The 19,578-nt window shown below is 36.4% G+C and overlaps 1 protein-coding gene across 1 annotated transcript; it reads right to left on the bottom strand.

Moving 5' to 3' along the window:
* Window positions 1-347: 347 nt before the first annotated feature.
* Window positions 348-12,449, bottom strand: LOC102859679 (stromelysin-1-like). Its single transcript, XM_006887348.1, has 10 exons — window positions 12,348-12,449; window positions 10,664-10,908; window positions 10,426-10,574; window positions 10,170-10,295; window positions 8,701-8,865; window positions 8,371-8,515; window positions 6,785-6,918; window positions 3,763-3,922; window positions 2,506-2,609; window positions 348-448 (listed from the first exon to the last, which is right to left on the bottom strand). Exons 1-10 carry the CDS (start codon window positions 12,447-12,449, stop codon window positions 348-350), a joined length of 1,431 nt encoding a protein of 476 aa, XP_006887410.1.
* Window positions 12,450-19,578: the final 7,129 nt, after the last annotated feature.

Genomic DNA, 19,578 nt, shown 5'->3' with positions numbered 1-19,578 from the left:
ACAGCTACTTCTGTCTGTCCAAAGTTTAGGTCACAGCGTGGTTAGTGTAGTGAAAAAGAATTCTAGAGAAAAAGCAAAGTGCTCCAAGTAAAATGTATTTATTAATTAATAAATACCATACCTATAGAGAAATATTCTCTGGTCAGCAGCTCAGCTGCCCTTCCTACTTCTATTTGATGCAACCGAAGTCATTCAGATAAATAATGTATGACATAGGAAGATTTCCACTCAAATCTTAGGATCGTGTTTCATCTTCTGTGACCACTGCACATTCAGATTCGATGAATGATTAGATGAATAGTAATGTATTCACTTAAACTCTCTGCCTTGTCTTCTCTATATCTTGTTTAACAACCTAACCAGCTGTTAGTCTTCAACTTCTGTGTCACCATCTTGGCGTTAGGGTCAAATTCAAACTGTGATGAACCACTGAAGAAATAAAAAAATCCTGCAAATATAGAAGAGGGAAAAAAATGAGCTATTCTTTAAGCAAACCAGTTTTACAACATGCACAACTCAGAACTTAAGACAATTGATAATTATGGAATCACTAGGTGATTTCTTTTTGTTACACTAAGTGCTCTACATATCATATATCATATATTCTTACAAACAAATCTAATATCTTACTAATGAAGAAAAAGAAAAGTCCCAGAAAATTATGTCAGATCTCCTTCTGTGTATTTATTGCCTCTAAAAACCCACCGTGAGAACAGCTATGGGTGGTTTCCGGTTCAATGGTACACAACAACAAGAATGCTTTCTTACAAATGACCACTGCAGAAAATTGCATGCTGTGAAATAAGGCCAGGAAGAGTCCCTCGAGATGAGATAGAGGAGAAAGAGCAAAAAGATTACATTAAAGACAGCTTGTTAATATTGAACTTGAATTACTATGCTGTTTGTCATTATGTGCCGTTTATTTGCTTGCGACTCATAGCAAACCTATGTACAACATCCTGCTCTATCCTAAACCCTATCTAAACCCTGCTCTATCCTAAGCCAAACTTATTGTCTGTGACACATCTATCCCCATTACCACAGCCACCATTGAATCCATTGCAACATGAATCACATTAGGCTGTATTATATATATACTATTATATGAACTTTTATAAATGTTGATAGCTACAGAGGGGTTTCAAGCCTTTTGTTCATAGGGTTGCTATGAGTCTTGCTCTACTCGAAGGCAATCAATAACAACAATACAATATATGTAAGTACCTATCCAAGAAGCTCACAAACAACTATGTCAGTCTAAAGATGCACCTGACACAAACTTTTAAATTAATTGCTATGCATTTGAAAGTTGAACAATATATAAAGAGCACAGAAGGGAAAAAAATATGCCATTGAATTGTTCTGTTGCAGAAGAGTACTAATATCCCATGGAATGCCAAAAGAACAAATAAATGTCTTGGAGAAGGTGCAACTAGGCTACTTCTTAGAAAAAGGACACTGAAACGTCATCTTACATATTTTGGGCATGATGCTAGGAGGTACCACTCCTTGGAGAAAACCCTCATGAAAGCTGGAGGATCAGCAACAAGAGGGGAAGTCTATCTAAGACATGGATTGACATAGTGATTATGAACAATGGGTTCAACTATGGAAGATATTGTGAGGATGACACAGAACAGGGCAAAGTTCAGATCCATTGTTCATAGGGTCACTATGAGTGTTAGTTAGCTCAAAGGCACCTAACAGCTATCACATACTTGCATGGTGTGCTCAGTGGCCTTGTGAATGAGAAGTTGCACTGCCAACCCAAAGGCAAGCAGTTGGAAAACACAAGCTGCTTCAGGCAAAAAAGATGTGCAGTTTCCTCGTATGTTATTTACATCCTTTAAAACTCAGTAGAATAATGATTTGATTCTGAATCTAAGGCAATGAACAACAATATTCAAATAAGAAGAGATCTCTGAAGTAACACAAAGGTTGCACTGCGATAGCAGTTCAAATTCACCAGGAACTCCTTGAGGAAAGATGAACAAGCTGCTCCTTTGATTTACAGTCTCTTAAATCGAATGGAAAGTCAGCTATAAGTTAATTCTAACTCAACACCAATAAAAAGGTATCCAATAAAATGGCTATAGTGTAAGAGATAATTTTAAAAATTGTATATGCAGAGGTGGGAAAAAAAGGACTTAGGAGATTATACAGAAAATTCAGGGATAAATAAAATGCAAATTTAACCTATACAATTCTTGTAGAATTTGGAATATAAAGGATAAAAGTGAATGATTTAGAAATCATTTTTACTTTCTACTTCATCTTCATGCCATAAAATATTTATAAATGCCCCAATTGTCAAAAAAGCCAGATTCTGAGAGCTCTGGTGGCCTACTGGCAAGAAGCTGCACTGTAATTCTGAAGATGCACTGTTCGAATCAACCAGTTGCACCTCTGGAGAATCTCTTCCTTTGTCAGTCAGATCCAATTAGATGGTACATAATAAGAAAAGAAAAAAAGAAAGAAAGAAAAAAAAAGCCAGTATCCTCTTACCGAATTCTTGAAATACAGCATCGATCTTTGGTACAACTCCTGGAAAGTTCTCAGTTATTAGTCTGGGGAAGCCTTTATCCATGGACTGGCTATTCTCATCAAATCTGCTCCAAAATAAATACAGTTTAGTATAATGTGGAGCCCCTATTGCCTATCAGTGTAAAATAACACGAATGGTGCAGTATGAAAATACCTAGATAAACTTGTCAAGTTGTACAGAGGGCTACAGCATATTTGACTTTACATGGCTTATTAAGTTAATCATTTAAAACATTATCTTTGCTAAGACAAAAACACCCTGCTCTTCTGGAGGCTTCATGCATATATTTGAATTCAGTTTTCTAAGCCTGAATGTGTAAATCTATTTGTGACTCTTTTAGTAAAAAATATGTGAGGACTGTGTTTTAGGTGTTGCACTGGTAATCCAAATAGCAAATCTACAGGAGCAAGATAGGAAGTCTCAGAAACCTGATTGGTAGTTGTAAGTTGGAATCAACTCACTGGCAGTGGAATTAGTTTTTGGGTTTCAGTATACATACAGGAAATTAAGTAAATTAACTACATTGGCAAAAAAATAAACTTTTTGTTCTTTATCATGATGGGCTCCTGTAGATTTTGTCTCTAGAATCTTTCGTGTGGTAAGAAGCTAGCTGCATTGCAATCCCAAAGACACACAGTTCAAATTTACCAGTTGCTCTGCAGAAGAAGAATGAGTAATCTCATCCTGTGTGATTTACTGCTGCTGAAACCTGGCTGGAGGGTCAGCTATGAAATGGTTCTGACTCCGTGACAAGCAGCAACAACTGGTAGCTTAATTAGAAGAAGTTGAGCTGCCAACACAAAGTAAGTGATTTGAATCTACCAACTGTTTCATGGGAGAAAGGTGAATAATCTCTCCTGTGATTGACTGCCTTGATAAACCTGTTCGACGGTTAGTTATGGGTCAGTTCCAACTCAAATGTGCACAACAACAATAATAATGACAGCCATATAATGACTGTTACAAAGGGAAGACACAAACAAATATAAATTTGGCCTGAAGTTTGAATCTTATTTAGTGTCTTCTGATGTGTTTTAGTCCTTGGACATATAAGCATTCATGAGAACTCTACTGTATCTGGGAAGTTGAATAATTTGTTGTTTTTAGAAAATTTGAAGTTACAGGAGATTAGAAAGGATAGAATTAGGATTCTCTTAGAATAAAATAAATGCCCTATTTTGTTTGCTCCCTACAAAATCATTCCTATTTCATCTTACCTCCAGTATTTCTTTCCTACAAAAAAGTAGGTTTTACTATTTTCCTTATCAGAAAAGGCTGCATCAATTTTCTTGACAGTTGGAGGAAAGCCCAGTGTGTGGATGCTTCTTGGATAACCTGCTTCCATCTTACTTCCTTTGGTGGCCCAGAACTGATTTCCTATTGAAATATAAATCCAGAAATTTTGAATGAAGGCTTTTGGTTTCAGAAATGACTTGAATGTGTTGTTTTGGTGAAGGTGAAATCTTAGTTTTCATTTTAACCAAAAATCCAAAGTCCAGTTCATAGCAGGGCATAATAGATATGCTTTGAATTAATCAACGACTAGATCTTTATGTATTATATTTATTATCCATAAAATATAGTCATTCTTCTTACTTCCCACCCCTTCTACTGGTTGGTGATATCTTATTCTGAATTTATAATCTAGAATTCTTTCTCAAGCTTCAGTTTCATGTGTCAATTGCTTACTGGACATTCCCTCTTGAATTTGTCATTGTCACCAATTCCAATCTGTGCTGCTTCTAGATACCTGTGGAATTCACTCATGGGTCAACAAATTAGTGTCATAGTCTCTTCTCATTTTCTCTGTTTCCTCTCTTCTCCCCAAGTCTTATGAGGTATCATTGTATTAATTCTTTCTTTAAAGCTCTGGCCAACTAAAATGCTAATTTATTGTATATTTCTCTTGTTGTGACTGCACTTGATAACTTACACTAATCTGAGCAGTTCCATAGAAATTCTTACTTTTGCAAGAGTGTTACTTTTTGTAATGAGTTCCTTTTATCTTGAAGAATGTTCCACTTTCTGCAGGCCTTCATATAGCTGCATAGGAAAGTGCCTCTCTTTCAAGATTCATCCTCAACATAATCTCTTCCTCTTTTGAGGAATCTCTGCTCAATCTCTGATCCCCTTAGCTTTCCATGGACCTTAGCTTCACTCAATCTCATCCTTACTAACCAAAAAGCTATGTATCTCCAGAGTTTATGCCACCAGAAGCTCTATGAGAGAAAGATGATCAGTCTCTTCCATTAAGCTTTATAAGCTCAGAAACCCAATGGAAGTTTACTTTCAATTGAAATTTTTACAACAACAGGAAGTTAGTGCTGATAGTGTCCTCTGCTTCCTCTCTAGCATATGAGCCCTTTTAGTTATGATGTCTGTTGACAATCACAGCACCTGACACACCACAAGAACCCCCAAAACAAACAAACAAACAGACAAATAAACAAAACTAATGGACAGTAGCAATAATTTATAGTGGTATGATCATGAAATTTCATATTCCTTTATTTAATCTTTATACAAATGAAATTAAGTCATAATTATTAGATTTAATAAGATTATAAGATTTGAATTCTTGTAGAATTGGGCATTTTAACACTCTTCAAGTAACTTATGATTCAGTACATAATAAAATAGAAATCTTTTTCAATTCAAGCTTGAATAATTAACATATTGCATATCAAAACTTGCAGTCTTGAAAGTAAGGCAATAATTGGGAAGAAAGGAGTATTTATAAGCTTAAATGTTCGAATTAAAAATGATCAGGCTTATTTGTCTAATAGAGACTGAAAGAATCCCAAAATTTATAGACCTTAGTCACCCTGGAACCTGGCTCAATGTGCTGCCAAATGATAGGCAGACTTACAAGATAAACAATATCACCAGGAAGGCACTCAGAATAATCAACCACATCAGAGAAAAATAGCAAGAGTCACCCAGAAATAAAGTTCAGAAAGAGGTAGGATAGGATTAATGGAAATCACAAGGAGGAAGTGAGAAGAGTGTGGTTATTTGATGAGTATTCTAATTAATGGATAAACCAAAGGATTTGTGAAAGGGAATTAAAAACTAATTGACTTGTTTAAAATTTTTACTTAATTCACAAGTAAATGGATAAATAAATAATAAAATGTCTATTTTTCTTCCTTAAAAAGAAAAAAATAATAATAAAAAGAAGAAAAGGTGCAAGTTAATGAGGTCAATATCAAACTTATGAAGGCTGTAATAAATACAGAAATAAAAACAAAATTAAATGAAAAGTGAAACTACAACAAAACCAAAAGTGAATTATTTAAGAAAGCTACAAAATTACAAAACATTTTATTAAAGAAATAATGCTTATTAGTCAACTTCAATGTCCCTGCACTAATACTGAGGAGCTCTGGTGGTGCTTTGGTTAAAGTTTTATGCTGCTAACTGAAAGATTTGTGGTTCAAACTCACCAGTAGCTTCTCAAGAGAAAGATGTGTCAATTTGTTTACATCAAGATGGCAGCTTTGGAAATCCTATAAGGTAGTTTTACTTCATCATATGGGGTCAATATGAGTAGAATCAACTCCATAACAATGGGATTTTGTTTGCTATACCATATATTGTGGAAGGAGGAGTGGCATCCACTTCCGTCATAGCTTCCCTCTGGAAACCCTATGAACCTGGAGAGAGGATGAAAGGCACCCAAGCGTCGAGGACTCTCCTTCATAGGGTTGCTATGAGTCGCCTTTGAGTCGATGGCACTTAACAACAACAACAACATACTACATATTATTAACTATTAAAGCTTTCCAATGCCTTCACATGTAAGCCTCAAAGAAAAGCTTCATTTCTGTGCAGCACAACTTCTGATCAATTAGGCCACAAGAGCTCTTAGTTTTTTCTTCTTATCCTTATTTGATCTACCTGTTATTTCGAAATATAGGGGAAAAAATGAATTTATTTGTCATTTCAGGAAAAATATTTTTATATTTTCGTTGACATTGCCTTGTATACACAGATAAATTACTATTTTTTTCTTACATTGAGGCTTTTCTATCTATGATTTCTCCTCTCTGTCATTTAGGTCTCATTGAATATATTTAAATAAAGCATATAATGTCCTATGTACACATTTAAGTATAGATAATTTAGTAAAAGACAAATTCATAAAACATTTAACATAATGAAGCAAATTCAAAACCTGGTGAAATCTTTGCAATGGTATTTCTTTCAAAAACTTGGAAATTCTTCTATAATATTCACCTTTAAATACAAAGACTGTATCCTTGCTATTCACTTCATATGCAGCATCCAACTCTGATGGAAGAGAGGGCCAAAATGCCGAAATTAAAACAATTTGAGGTTTCTGATCCAAGCGGATTTTGCGCCAAAAATACCTGTAATGTGTAAAAATGAAACGTAGATGTTATCCTCCTTTAGAGAATTGTGAGGTGGGGAGTTGAACATATTATTTTGCTCATCACTTTTCTTAAGACTTCATTGGATTCCAGGTCTATGAAATCTATGACAAGAACTGTTTTGCTTTTTTTGTTTTTTATTTTTATTTTATTATTTGTGTGTGTGTGTACCATCAAATTGGATCTTACTGGTACAGGAGGAGATTGTCCCTCTTCCTCCAGCACAGCATCTGATGGATTTGAACTGTATACCTCTGGGACTGCAGTGCAGCTTCTTGCCACTAGGCCACCAGAGCTACCTGACAAGAGCTGTTTTAACAATACAGTTATTTAGTTTGTTTTCTGTTATAATGCTTGTATCATTATGCATATGATGCACTCATTCCTACATTGTGAAAAAGGAGCAGAAAAAACTAAACCTATTTATATTTGTATGTGGATTAAACATCATTGGAAAAGTACAAAGAATATTGGTAGCTGTGGTTGCTTAAATGGTAGACAGGGAGAACAGATCAGAGATGGTAAGAGATTTACTTTTAAGCATTTATTCTTGGCTTCCATTTCTATATTTTGCTATAAGCATATATCAATTTTTCCCCAAAAATGAATTCACTTACATAGCTGAATTTGTTGGGGAGCTCTGGTAGCCTAGAAGTAAGAAGCTATGCTAAAATCCCAAAGGTAGGCGATTTCAATCCATCAGATGCTCCAAGGAAGAAAGATGGACAATCTCCTGCCATGCAATTTACTGCCTCTGAAAACCTACTGGAGGGTCAGCTATGGGTTAGTTCCATTTCAAGGGCATGCCACAACAACAAACAGTTAAATTTGTTACTAAGGTGAATCGATGACTCATATTCTTAAGAGATAGCATGGCTTTTTAAAATAAACTTATCATTAATTACACATAAAATAACAATTATTCATTTGCTCAAAATATCTTTTGCATATGCTAGGCCTCTAACAGGATTTGGGAATATAAAATTTAACCAAACAGATAATAATTCCCATCTTTATGAAGTTCACATTGCATTGACCAAGAATCATACTTGAGAAAAAAAGATCTAAATAATTTTAAGATGTTAAAGATGCAACGAGAACTAGGTCTGAATAATTTAAACATTTGGAGGAAACATTTAATTTAATTACATTAATATATGGGTAAAGCTTCTAATGTTGCTTTTCTTACAAAAATCATAGGTATAAAGAATAAACATAAAATCAAGTAAACTCATTTCTATCAAGTCAGAACCAACTATAGCTAACTGTCCATTGAGTTTTCAAGGCTATCAACTGCATAAGAGGAAATTTCCTATCTTTCTATCCAGAAGCCATTGGTGGATTCAAACTCCTAGAGAACCATGGTCTTTGGGTTATTGGCACAACTTATACAGAATAAATAGACAGGAAAGCCCACATTTCCAGTCTCACCTGTCTTTAAAGAAGAGAGTTTCCCCTCTCAGAGTACTGACTGCATCAAAGGACAATTCAGGGTCGCACATGTCTGGCTTCTTAGATTTTGGAGGAATGGGTTCTGTAGGCACCATGGTTATATCAGAGAAGGAAGGTGGAGGTCCTAAAGAGAGAGATGCAGAAACACAAACCTTAGAAGAAACATGATGTTTTGTCAATTGATAAGTTTTTCAAACATTCTCAAAGTGCTTGAGTTGAAATCTCATGTAGCATTTCAAGTTTCTAAACGACCACCATGGTAATGTTTCCCTGTAACATTGCATGCTTTATTTTTCAAGTATCACTCACCATAGAGGGATTGAATGCTATTCACATCATCTTGAGAAAGGTGGAAGTGGGTTAGGTCTGTGGGTTCCTTGTAGAGTGAGTACATCAAAGCATCAGGGTTGTTCGAATGAAAGAGACCCAGGGAATGGCCAACTTCATGAGCAGCCACAAGGTATAGATTGGTTCCTGTGTGAAAAATCATAAACATGCAGCTATTTAGCTTGTAAATGCACAGATAAAATGCATGCCAGCTATACAGGCCACTCTTGGAATTACACAGTGGCTTCCTACCTATGAATTATTCACTGATTAGCATATAATCATAGAGCATGTTGCCAGAAGAGACCAGTTCTTGGAGAAGGACATCGTGCTTGGAAGGGTAGAGGAAAAGGCAGGACAGCAAGACCCTGGATAAGATGGAGTGAACAGTGATTGGGGTAATGGAAGTAGGTGTATCAGAGACAGTGTGACGGGCTCAGAATAGAATGGGGTTTGGAGCTATTGTACATAGGGTTGCTCAATGGTTCATAACAACAGTAAATCTGTTTGGGTGGCTTTGAATCTATTTGAACCAGTGTAAACTGGTTTTATTCATTTCAAATTGGTTTGAAACAGCTTTGACTGGATTAAATTGATTTAGACTATTTTGACTCAATTTTAACTAACATGAACTGGTTTGATCAACTTGGAATGGTTTGATTTAGTTTGGACCGGTTTAAACTGGTGTGATTCAGCTTGAACAGTTGGTTTGGCAGCCTATTGTTTAAAACAATTAGAACCTGTGTGTTTAACAATTGGTTGGGGTCAGGAGTCTCTTATTTAAAGTAATTAGGACCCTAAAGGTAAGCCTGTGGAATTAACAATCCATTGCGGCCCAGAGGCCTCTTGTTTGAAGCAATTATGACTTGGAAGGTAGGACAAAAAAATAATTTTTTAAAGTATTTAATATTCTGACCTCTCACATAATTTGGGCATGTTGCCAGGAGGGAGCAATCCTTGGAGAAAGACATTGTGCTTGGAAGGTTAGAGGATCAGTGCAGGAAAAGAAGACTCTGGGTAAAAGGGATTGACACAGTGACTATGGCAATGGGGTCAGGTGAATTAGAGATGGTGAGGTTGGCTTAGGATAGAATAAGATTCAGAGCCGTTATTCATAGGGTCGCTATGAGTTGTAGTCAACTCGACTGACTTGCACATAACAACAAAATATTTATGAATATAAAGCATCTTAAGCTAGAGATAGTGACTTTGTTATTAAAATAAAATTGAACAGTGCATAATGTGCTTGAAAGAATATATAGGAAAGAAAATAAATGCAGACACTTTATCAAATTCTGTTCTAGGTTATTGGAACAAAGTGTTTCTGGGGACCACTCAATCACAAATTTCAGTTAATTAAGACTCCTTTACGACTCATTTTAGACATTTAAATTCTTTCTAGACATAGCTGAGGATTCTTTCTAAAATAACCCAAGAGATTTATGACTCACCTAAATAATCCTCTGTCCATTGTTCATCATCATCAAAATGAATATCTCCATTTATTCCTGGCCCAGGCGGATAGGCATGAGCCAGAGAAAATCCAGGTCCATCAAAAGGATAAAAGTCTTTATGATCTAACAGGGGAAAATTTTTTTATTGGAAAGATGAGTAATTGGAATTTATGGTATTATCTAATAAAATATCATCAGATGTATGTATGTGCACATTTTTAAATTAGTTTTGACTTTTATATTTTTTTTCTACCTCTAACTGCAAAAGAGATCATTATGTCAGCCTCCCCTTCATAAATCCTGGAAAATGTGAGAGGTGTCACCTCCTCCCAGAGTTTCAGAGCTCTCACAATGGCAGAATCAGTAGCATATTTTGACATATCCATCGTATAGTTCACAATTCTGTAAAAGAAAAATATTCAGCATTTTCTTTTATGATAGTAACTTAACAAAATTTTTATCTTATGTGAAAGCTTCCTTGGAGTCATTACCTGTAAGTAAGATGAGTTTTCCTCCACTTGGGTGAACCAGGAAAGGTAGTGAAGTGACCAACATCAGGTACTCCACACCTGGGCTTGTGCATCACCTCCAGGGTGGCAGAGTCCAACTTTCCTGTCACCTTCAATCCAAGGAACCTCTGCATTTCTTGGATTTGATTAACCACTGGGCTCCCGTCATTTCTTCTCACAAAATTTTTCATTTCTATTCCAAAATTATAGTAATTTTCTAGGTATTTCTAATAGAATAAAATGCATACATTGAAGGTAATTTTTATAACTGCCTATACTGGTTCCAATTTCACATTATGCTTTAATAATTTTCTAGATGAAACAAAAGTAAATTGTATGCTTAATTTGATTTTTCATTAAGACTTCTGGTTTCATTATTTTGTTTTTATGATACTGTGATTGTTGTTAGGTGAAATCAAGTCAACTCATACCAACCCTATGAACAACAGATCATAACCTTTCCCTATCCTGTGCTTCTATCTTATTTTGGAACTAATCATTAAATTTCATTACAATTAAAATCATTACATTTCATTATCATTGTTGTTGTTATGTGCTATTGAGTCACCTGAGATTCATAGTGACCCTATGTACAACAGCCCTAAACCCTGCTCTACCCCTTGCCAACCTTGTTGTCTCTGACATGCCTATCCCCATTACCCAGTGATGGAATCAATCCATCTCATCAAAGGTCTTCCTCTCTTGCACTGTCCCTCAATCTTCCCAAGCATGATGTCTCTCTCCAAGGACTGATTGCTCCTTGCACCATGTCTAAAGTATGTCAGATAAAGCTTCAGAATCCTTGCCTCCCAGGAGCATCCTGGTCTCACCCTCTCTAGAATGAACCCTCTCTAGAATGTTCTCCTAGCAGTCTCTGAAATAATACTCTTCTCCAGCACCACAGTTCAAAGGCATTTTCATTAGAATCATTATATTTTAAAACAATCATTAAATTTCATTACCATTTAGATTGACATTGTTAAAGAAGAACATAATTGCAATTTAATGTATCAAACTCTTTATAGGGAGGTCTAGTGGCCTAGTGGTAAGAATCTGTGCTGCAGTCCTGAAAGCATGCAGTTCTAATCTTCTAGTTGTTCCATGAGAGAAGGATGGAGGATCTCCTTTCGTGAAATTACTGCCTCTGAAAACCTGCTTTAGGGTAAGTCACGTGCTGGTTCTGACTCAATGTTACTCAACAACACAACAAGAACTCTTTATGTTTGAATTTAGAATTACAGACTTAGTCAAGAACACATAGGAAAAATTCTGTTTCCCAAACATAACAAGTAATAATATACACATTATTATTTTATATCATGGGAAAATAAAAATGAATATGATCCTCAATCACTGTGATTATTTTAACTGAAGAAATTCTAAAACCAGATAAGTCATAAACTTGCCATTTATTCTTTTTTATTAAATTACAAAGATATCTCTACTATTTTACAATCATTTTGAGTAATTTTATCTTCTTCCTGAAATTTTTTTCATTCTCTGTTAATAAAAGAACCTTTTACTTCTAATACTTCAATATTCTGTGTGACTAAGTTATCCCAACAAAGAAATTTCTAACCTCAAACCATTCTTCTTTGTGCTGGAAAATCAAATAAACATATCTATTTCTCCACTTGAGATCATCATAGCTAATATAAATAGTTACCTGTGCAAAATTTAGGTTTGAATCTTTCTTCATTGTCTTGTCTAGTGGGTAAGCCAAGCAAACTGGCAGACACAGTAGCACAAAGATGATAAGATACTTCATTCTCACTGTCTTCATTCAAAGAAGCCACCTTCTCTGTCTATAGCCTTTTTCTTCTCTGCTTTCTATAGACTGGACTTAAATAAAGTAACAATGCTTAGATCATGATGTGTGTTTGATGACTCATGTATGTATGTATGTGTGTGAGAGAGAGTGTGTGTGTGTATGCAGGTTTTTAAAATCTGACTCACATCATGAATATTCACCAATATTCAATGTGAAAATGATGCAAATTTAATTAGTAATTTCCGTTGACCTCAATTTGCACAAGAGAACCTCTAGGAAATGGCTTTCATATTTACAAAGAGGTCAAGATAATTCATGCTTGTATGTTTATTGAGAGGAAGTTGACAAGTGGAGTAAGAGGTCAAAAAAAGTTCAGACCTTTTGTAGAATGGAAGAAAAAGGGAGAACCAGGAACAGAATGTGTGGCTCTTTTCCTCCACCAACAACTGTCTCTTTGCCATGAGATCAGAACTGCCTTGGGCCCAACTGTTATCACTGAACATTTTGATCTAAGGTTCCAAAGAATCCTGATCCAAAAAGGGTAAATGCACAAATAATTTAAAATTCTCATGGAATCTAATTTTTCTAGTCATGGAGGGTGAATGCTGAACTAAATTTACTATATGTGAAATATGTAATTTCAAGTGATTGGAGACTGAATATAAGCATGCAGGAATGTTCCTCACTACCACGCACTCCCTTCACACCACCTGAAGTTGACTTGTTAGAACATTGTCTTCAGGAACTTGGAGGCTCCTTTTTAGTCACTTCTTATGCATCTGATAGTTGGGCAAGGACTAAAAATGACAAAATAAGAATCAATAACTTTGAACTATGATGTTCAGAAGAGTATTGAATGGCAAAAGAACAAACAAGTCTGTCTTTAAGGCACTGCAGCCAGGATTCTTCTTAGGGACAAGGACAAGGAAATGTTGTCAATGGGGCCAAGTCTTTGGAAAAAGACATGATAATGAGAGAATTGGAGGATCAGAGAAAGAGAGGGAGGCCCTGAAGAAGATGAATTGACACAGTGACGAGAAACATGGGCTTGAGCATATGGTGATAATGACACAAGATATGGAAAGGTTCAGATCCATTGAACATAGGTTTTCTGTGAATTATAGTTGACTTGATGGTATTAACAACAACAACACCCTATGTCAGAACTCACTGATCAGTGTTTTCTGTGGCCAGGGCTTGGAAGAGAAGGGAAGTTAGTCTGAAAATCAGAGAGTTGGAGAATTGAAATCAGACTCAGGGTCATTTGAATGACTTTAATGAATATATAATATCTGAAATTCATTCATTTCCATAATCTGTAGAAATGAATGTATATAAATTCATTCAGTAGGGAGTTCAGGAGGCATATTTCTTATGGAGTCGTGTTGATAACTTAAAGACAACACTTCTCTAACTATTAGAATTTCTGACTCAGCAGTAGAAAGAAGATGCAATCTTCTCTTATGAGATTTACAACCTCTGAAAACACACTGGAGAGTCAGCTATCAGTTGTTTCTGACTCAACAACAATCAAAGAGAGACAATTATTCCTCAGTAAGAGGGCTATCAGGATTATGTAATTTATTCTTTTCTTAGTTAATATTCTATAAGTGTTGTTGTTGTTGTGTGCCGCCGTAGAGTCGCTTACAACTCATAGCAACCCTCTGTACAATAGCCCTAAACTCCTCTCTGTCCTGGGCCAATCACACCATCTCAACTACACCCATCTCAATTGCCGCAGTCACTGAATCAATCCATCTCATAGAGTGCCTTCCCCTCCTGCGCTGTCCCTCCACCCTCCCAAGAATGATGTCCCTCTCCAAGGACCTGTCCCTCCTTACAACATGTCCAAAGTATGTTAGATGGAGCCTCAGAATCCTTGCTTCCAAGGAGCAGCCCGGTTTGACCCTTTCCAAGATGAATCTGTTTGTTTTCCTAGCAGTCCATGGTACCCTCAATACTCTTCTCCCGCACCACAGCTCAAAGGCAACAATTCTCCTTCTATCCTCCTTAGTCATTGTCCAGCTCTCTGATGCATAACAAGTGATTGTAAAGACCATGGGCTGTATCAGATGAGAGACACCATTGAGCTTCAGTACTTTGGAGAGGTCCCTAACAGCAGACTTTCCCATCGCAATACGTCTTTTAATTTCCTGGCTACTGGTGCCGAGAGTGTTGACTGTGGAGCCAAGCAAACTACAGCTGTGAACAATCTCAATCTCTTCATCATCCATCCTGATTCTGCCAATTGGCCCAGTGGTGAGAGTATTTGTCTTCTTGATATTGAACCTCAATCCATATTGGAGGCTGCAGTCCTTGACTTTCTGCAGCAAGCGCTTCAGGTCCTTCTCAGTTTCAGCAAGCAGGGTTGTGTCATCTGCATATCACAGATTGTGGATAGATCTTCCACCAATCTTGACCCCACATTCCTTCTCATAGAGCCCAGCCTCCCAGATAATCTGTTCCACATACAGGTTGAAAAAGGTATGGAGACAGGACACGTTCCAGTCGCATGCCCTTCCCAATTTTGAACCATGCAGTGTTACCTTGTTCTGTTCTGACAACTGCCTCTTGGTCCAAGTATAGGTTTCTCATTAGCACAATCAAGTGTTCTGGGATTCCCATTCTTCTGAAAGTCAGCCACGGTTTGTTATAATCCACACAGTCAAACACATTTCCATAGTCAATGAAACACAGATAGACATTCCTCTGGTATTCCCTGCTTTCAGCCAAGATCCATCTAACATTAGCTACAATATCCCTAGTACCACGACCCCTTCTAAACCCAGCCTGGACTTCTGGCAGTTCTCTGCTGATGTGTTGTTCCAGTCGTTTTTGGATAATCCTCAGTAGAATCTTGCTTGCATGTTAAATTAATGAGATTGTTCTATAGTTTCCACACTCTGTTGGGTCACCCTTTTTTGGAATGTGAACAAATATAGATCTCTTCCAGTCAGTTGGCCAAGTGGTTGTTCTCCAGATTTCTTGTCACAACTTGGTGAGCACATCCAGGACAGCATCTGTTAGCTGAAATATGTCAATTGGTATACTATCTATTCCTGGAGCCTTATTTTTTGCTATTCAAAGCAGCTTGAAATTCTTCCTTCATCACCATAGGCTCTTGCTCATATTTTGTTTCATGAAATTCTTCTGTGTCTGCCAATTCCTTTCCATACAGTGACTCAGTGTATTCTTTCCATCTTTTTTTTTTCTTTCCATCTTCTTTTAATACTTTCTGGATCATTTAATATTCTTCCTAAAGCATCCTTGATTACAGCAACTCGAGATTTTAATTTCTTCCTCAGTTCCTTGAGCTTAATAAATTCTGAGTGAGTTCGCCCCTTTTGATTTTCTGACTCCAACTCCTTGCACATTTCATTGTAATATTTTACTTTGTCATCGCGTGTTGCCTTTTGAAATCTTCTATTCAATTCTTTGGTATCTTGAGTTCTTCCTTGTGCTTTGGCTCCTCAGCGCTCCAGTTCAATTTTCAGTCTCTTCTGACATCCATTTTGGTCTTCGCTTCCTCTTCTGTCTTTGCAATGACCGTTTGCACTCTTCTTGGGTGATACCCTTGATATCCTCCCACAACTCTTCAAGTCTTCCCTCATTAGTGTTCAAGGCCTCAAACCTGTTCCTTAGATGGTTCTGAAATTCAGGTGGGATAGACTCAAAGTCATATTTTGATTCCTGTGGACTTGGTTTAATTTTCCTCAGTGTCAGCTTGAACTTGCATATGAGTAGTTGGTGGTCTGTTCCACAATCAGCTCCTGGCCTAGTTTTCAAAGCTGATATTGAGCTTCTTCAGCGGTTCTTTCCGCAGATGTAATCAGTCTGATTCCTATGCTACCATCAGGTGAAATCCATGATATATCATGCATTTATATCTCTTAAAAATATATTTGAAATGAATAAGTCATTGATCTGTGTTAGTCCTGTTTTTTCCATGTATATTTTATTTTTTTGCTTGCTTTCTTTCATGGTTTTTTAGAAAAGATTTGAAAGATTTCACTCAATATATAACATAGGTGTAATAGACAGTTGTATACTAAAGTGGGACAATGGAATTAATTTATGATAGAAGTAATGAGGAAGATTATTAGTCCATGTTGTTGTTGTTGTTATGTGCTGTCGAGTCATCTGCAACTTATAGGGACCCTATGTACAACAGCCCTAAACCCTGCTCTATCCTTAGCCAATCTTATTATCACTGACACACCTACTGAAGTTACTCAAGTCACTGAATCAATTCATCTCATTGAGAGTCTTATTCTCTTGTGCTATCCCTCCATCAAGAATGACACCCCTCTCCAAGAATTAATCCCTTCTTGCAACATGTCTAAAGTATGAGAGATGAAGCTTCAGAATCCTTGCCTCCAAAGAGTAGCCTGGTCTCATCATTTCCAGGATGAACCTGCTTGTTCTCCTAGCAGTCCACGGTATATTCAATATTCTTCTCCAGCATCACAGCTCAAAGACATCAATTCTCCTTTTAAAACAACAAAGCATTAGTTCAGAGAGAATTGAAAACAATATTAAGATAAAGTAAAATGTGGTATACTTCTGTTTATTAGGTTTTCCATCATGCAGTTGTAGTTCTAAAGAATGTGAATAATAAATATTCCTCCGTAAAAAAGACAGTTTTTGTTAGTCTAAGTTTCAACCACCTATTATGAACTAATATCCACCTAAAATATTTAACCACCTCATATCCCTTATCACATATTAATTCAACTGCATATAATTGTTTAGAAAGAAAGTAATCTAAAGTTCCTATTAGTTTAATTTCAATTTAGCGTAGTTTTAAAATCACCAATCCAGTCCTCTATTTCACTATTTAAAAATTTTAAACTCCCAAACACAAAATGATCACTAGAATAACAGAATACAACTCAGACTAATATTTTTTGTTTTTCTAATTATTGTATATCTCCATTTGTTTCAAACTTTCCCTTTTATTTAACTTTATTTGTGACTTCAGCAGAAGTTTAAGGATAAATTGGTTTCAATTACTTTATCCACAACTCTCACAATGCAGCAACAGTTTTCCACTTTCTTGCTGGATTTATTGTTTTCACTTTCCTCCAATTTCTTTCTTCTCTATGAACTTTATCGCCAGGGTAATGCTGTATTTTTTTATCTCTCAGAGCTAATAGTTCTAAGGCGTAAGTACCTCGCTGCTGATTCTATTCACCCTTAAGCTTGTCCTTTGCTTCACTTAAAGTTGAGCCAAGGAAGTTAGATTTAGTTTCAGGCCTAAAGCCTGCAATCTTTGGGGTCAGAGTTCACCAGTTGCCTCCCTTATCTAAAATCCACTATTATATCCCCTTCCAGAGCAAACCGTATTGGCAATCAGACACTATGTCATTCTTCTGGTTTCATGGTTGTGGAGAGACATGAGGTACTAGTTGTTTACATGCATCTTTGATTTTCTTTACTCTTTGCAGAGTTTTTAAGCTTGACATTTTTAACATTCCAAACACCACTGGCCCAATTGGAAGCATCGTGATGTGTGGTGAAGAGACTGAGATTGTAAACCACTTTAGTTTGCTTGGTTAAACAATCAACACTCTTGGCATCAGCCAGGAAATTAAAAGAAGAATTACATTGGGAAAATTTGTTGTCAGAGATCTCTCCAAAGTACTGAAGAGCAATGATGTCAGTCTGGAGACTAAGGTGCACTTGATACAGGCCATGGTCATTGCAATCACTTGCTGTGCATCAGAGAGCTGGACAATGACTAGAGATGATTGAATGAGAGTTGATGCCTTGGAGCTATTATGCATGTTGCAGGGATGAACCAGCCCTTAGAGAAGAACATCATGTGTGGGAGGGTGGAGGGACAGTGCAGGAGAGGAAGACCCTCTATGAGGTGAATTGACTCAGTGACTGGGGTAATGAGGTAGGTGTGTCAGAGAAAATAAGATTGGCACATGATAGAGCAAGGCTTAGGGCTTTTGTATATGGTGTCACTATAAGTCACAAGTGACTCGACGGCACATAACAACAACAACACCAATCACTACTCATGAAAATGGAGTGTAGAACATTATTTTTGTTGACTAAGTTTTTTGCCAGTTGACCCTGATGTTCTCTGAGACTGTGATCCCGAGTTTCTAGGAGCAGCATCTCCTTTCTAAAGTTGTTTGGTTATAGTTAAGCAGTTTTCATAACTTTGTCCTATTAGGTGTACTGCATAGTTTCCAGGACCAGAATTTCCTTTCTGAGATGGTTTGGCTATGACTAAGTTGTTTTCATAACTTTGTCCTATTTACTTTATTGCGTAACTTTGTCCCATTTGCTTTGCCTCACATGCAAATATGTGTGTCAAAACATCTTCTATCATCTTCTGTGCATGCTCTTTGGTGGGATTCTTCTCACCTACTCATTTTTCTTCATCCTACCTGTCTTCCCATGATATGAATTCTTGTTAATTAATTTTTGCTATTAATGATAGTGCATGATTAGATATATGGTAGTATTTATTATCCTTGTTGTCTTAAACTCCTGCTTTTCTTCAGAAATGCTGTGCTGATCATTCTTTTAATACGTATTGTCCTTCCATCCATCCAACTTAATATGTATCAACTGCCTTGCTAGGCCCAAAAGCAGCACCTCTCTGGCAGTTCAAATCCATGAGCGACTCTGAGGGAGAAAGGTGGGCAATCTCTTTTCAGATTTATATCTTCTGGAAAACTGCTGAAGGAGTCAGATATATGTCAGTTACAATTCAATGGCAATGAATTTTATTATCTAGTTAATGATTTCTCCCTCCTATTACATTTTTATCCCATATCTAGCTCTTTAAATAGTGTATCTTTCTGTATCTAAAGGCTTTTCTTGATTTCTTTTTGTTACAGTGAACTCATACAATAGTTCTCCTTTTGTAAATTACTTCTTGAGCTTACTTGAAGATATCTTCAATATTTATCCATTTGATGAATTGTTTCTTGAATTCTTCATTATTCTTTAATATTAGATTGTGCCCTGCAAGAGTTAAGCTGATGTGCAAGTTAATCTTACATTAAACCATCACATAATTCTATGAAGCAAACATATCTTTGATACCAAAGCCAGGAAAAGACAGCACCAAAATAGAAAACTATAGGCCAATATCTCTCATGAA

The sequence above is a fragment of the Elephantulus edwardii genome, unplaced genomic scaffold (genome assembly GCF_000299155.1).
Source record: "Elephantulus edwardii isolate Elephantulus edwardi_28Jun2011 unplaced genomic scaffold, EleEdw1.0 scaffold00056, whole genome shotgun sequence".
NCBI lineage: Eukaryota > Metazoa > Chordata > Mammalia > Macroscelidea > Macroscelididae > Elephantulus > Elephantulus edwardii.
The sequence above is the reverse complement of the archived record's forward strand: the minus strand, read 5'-3'. Positions and strand labels throughout refer to the sequence as shown.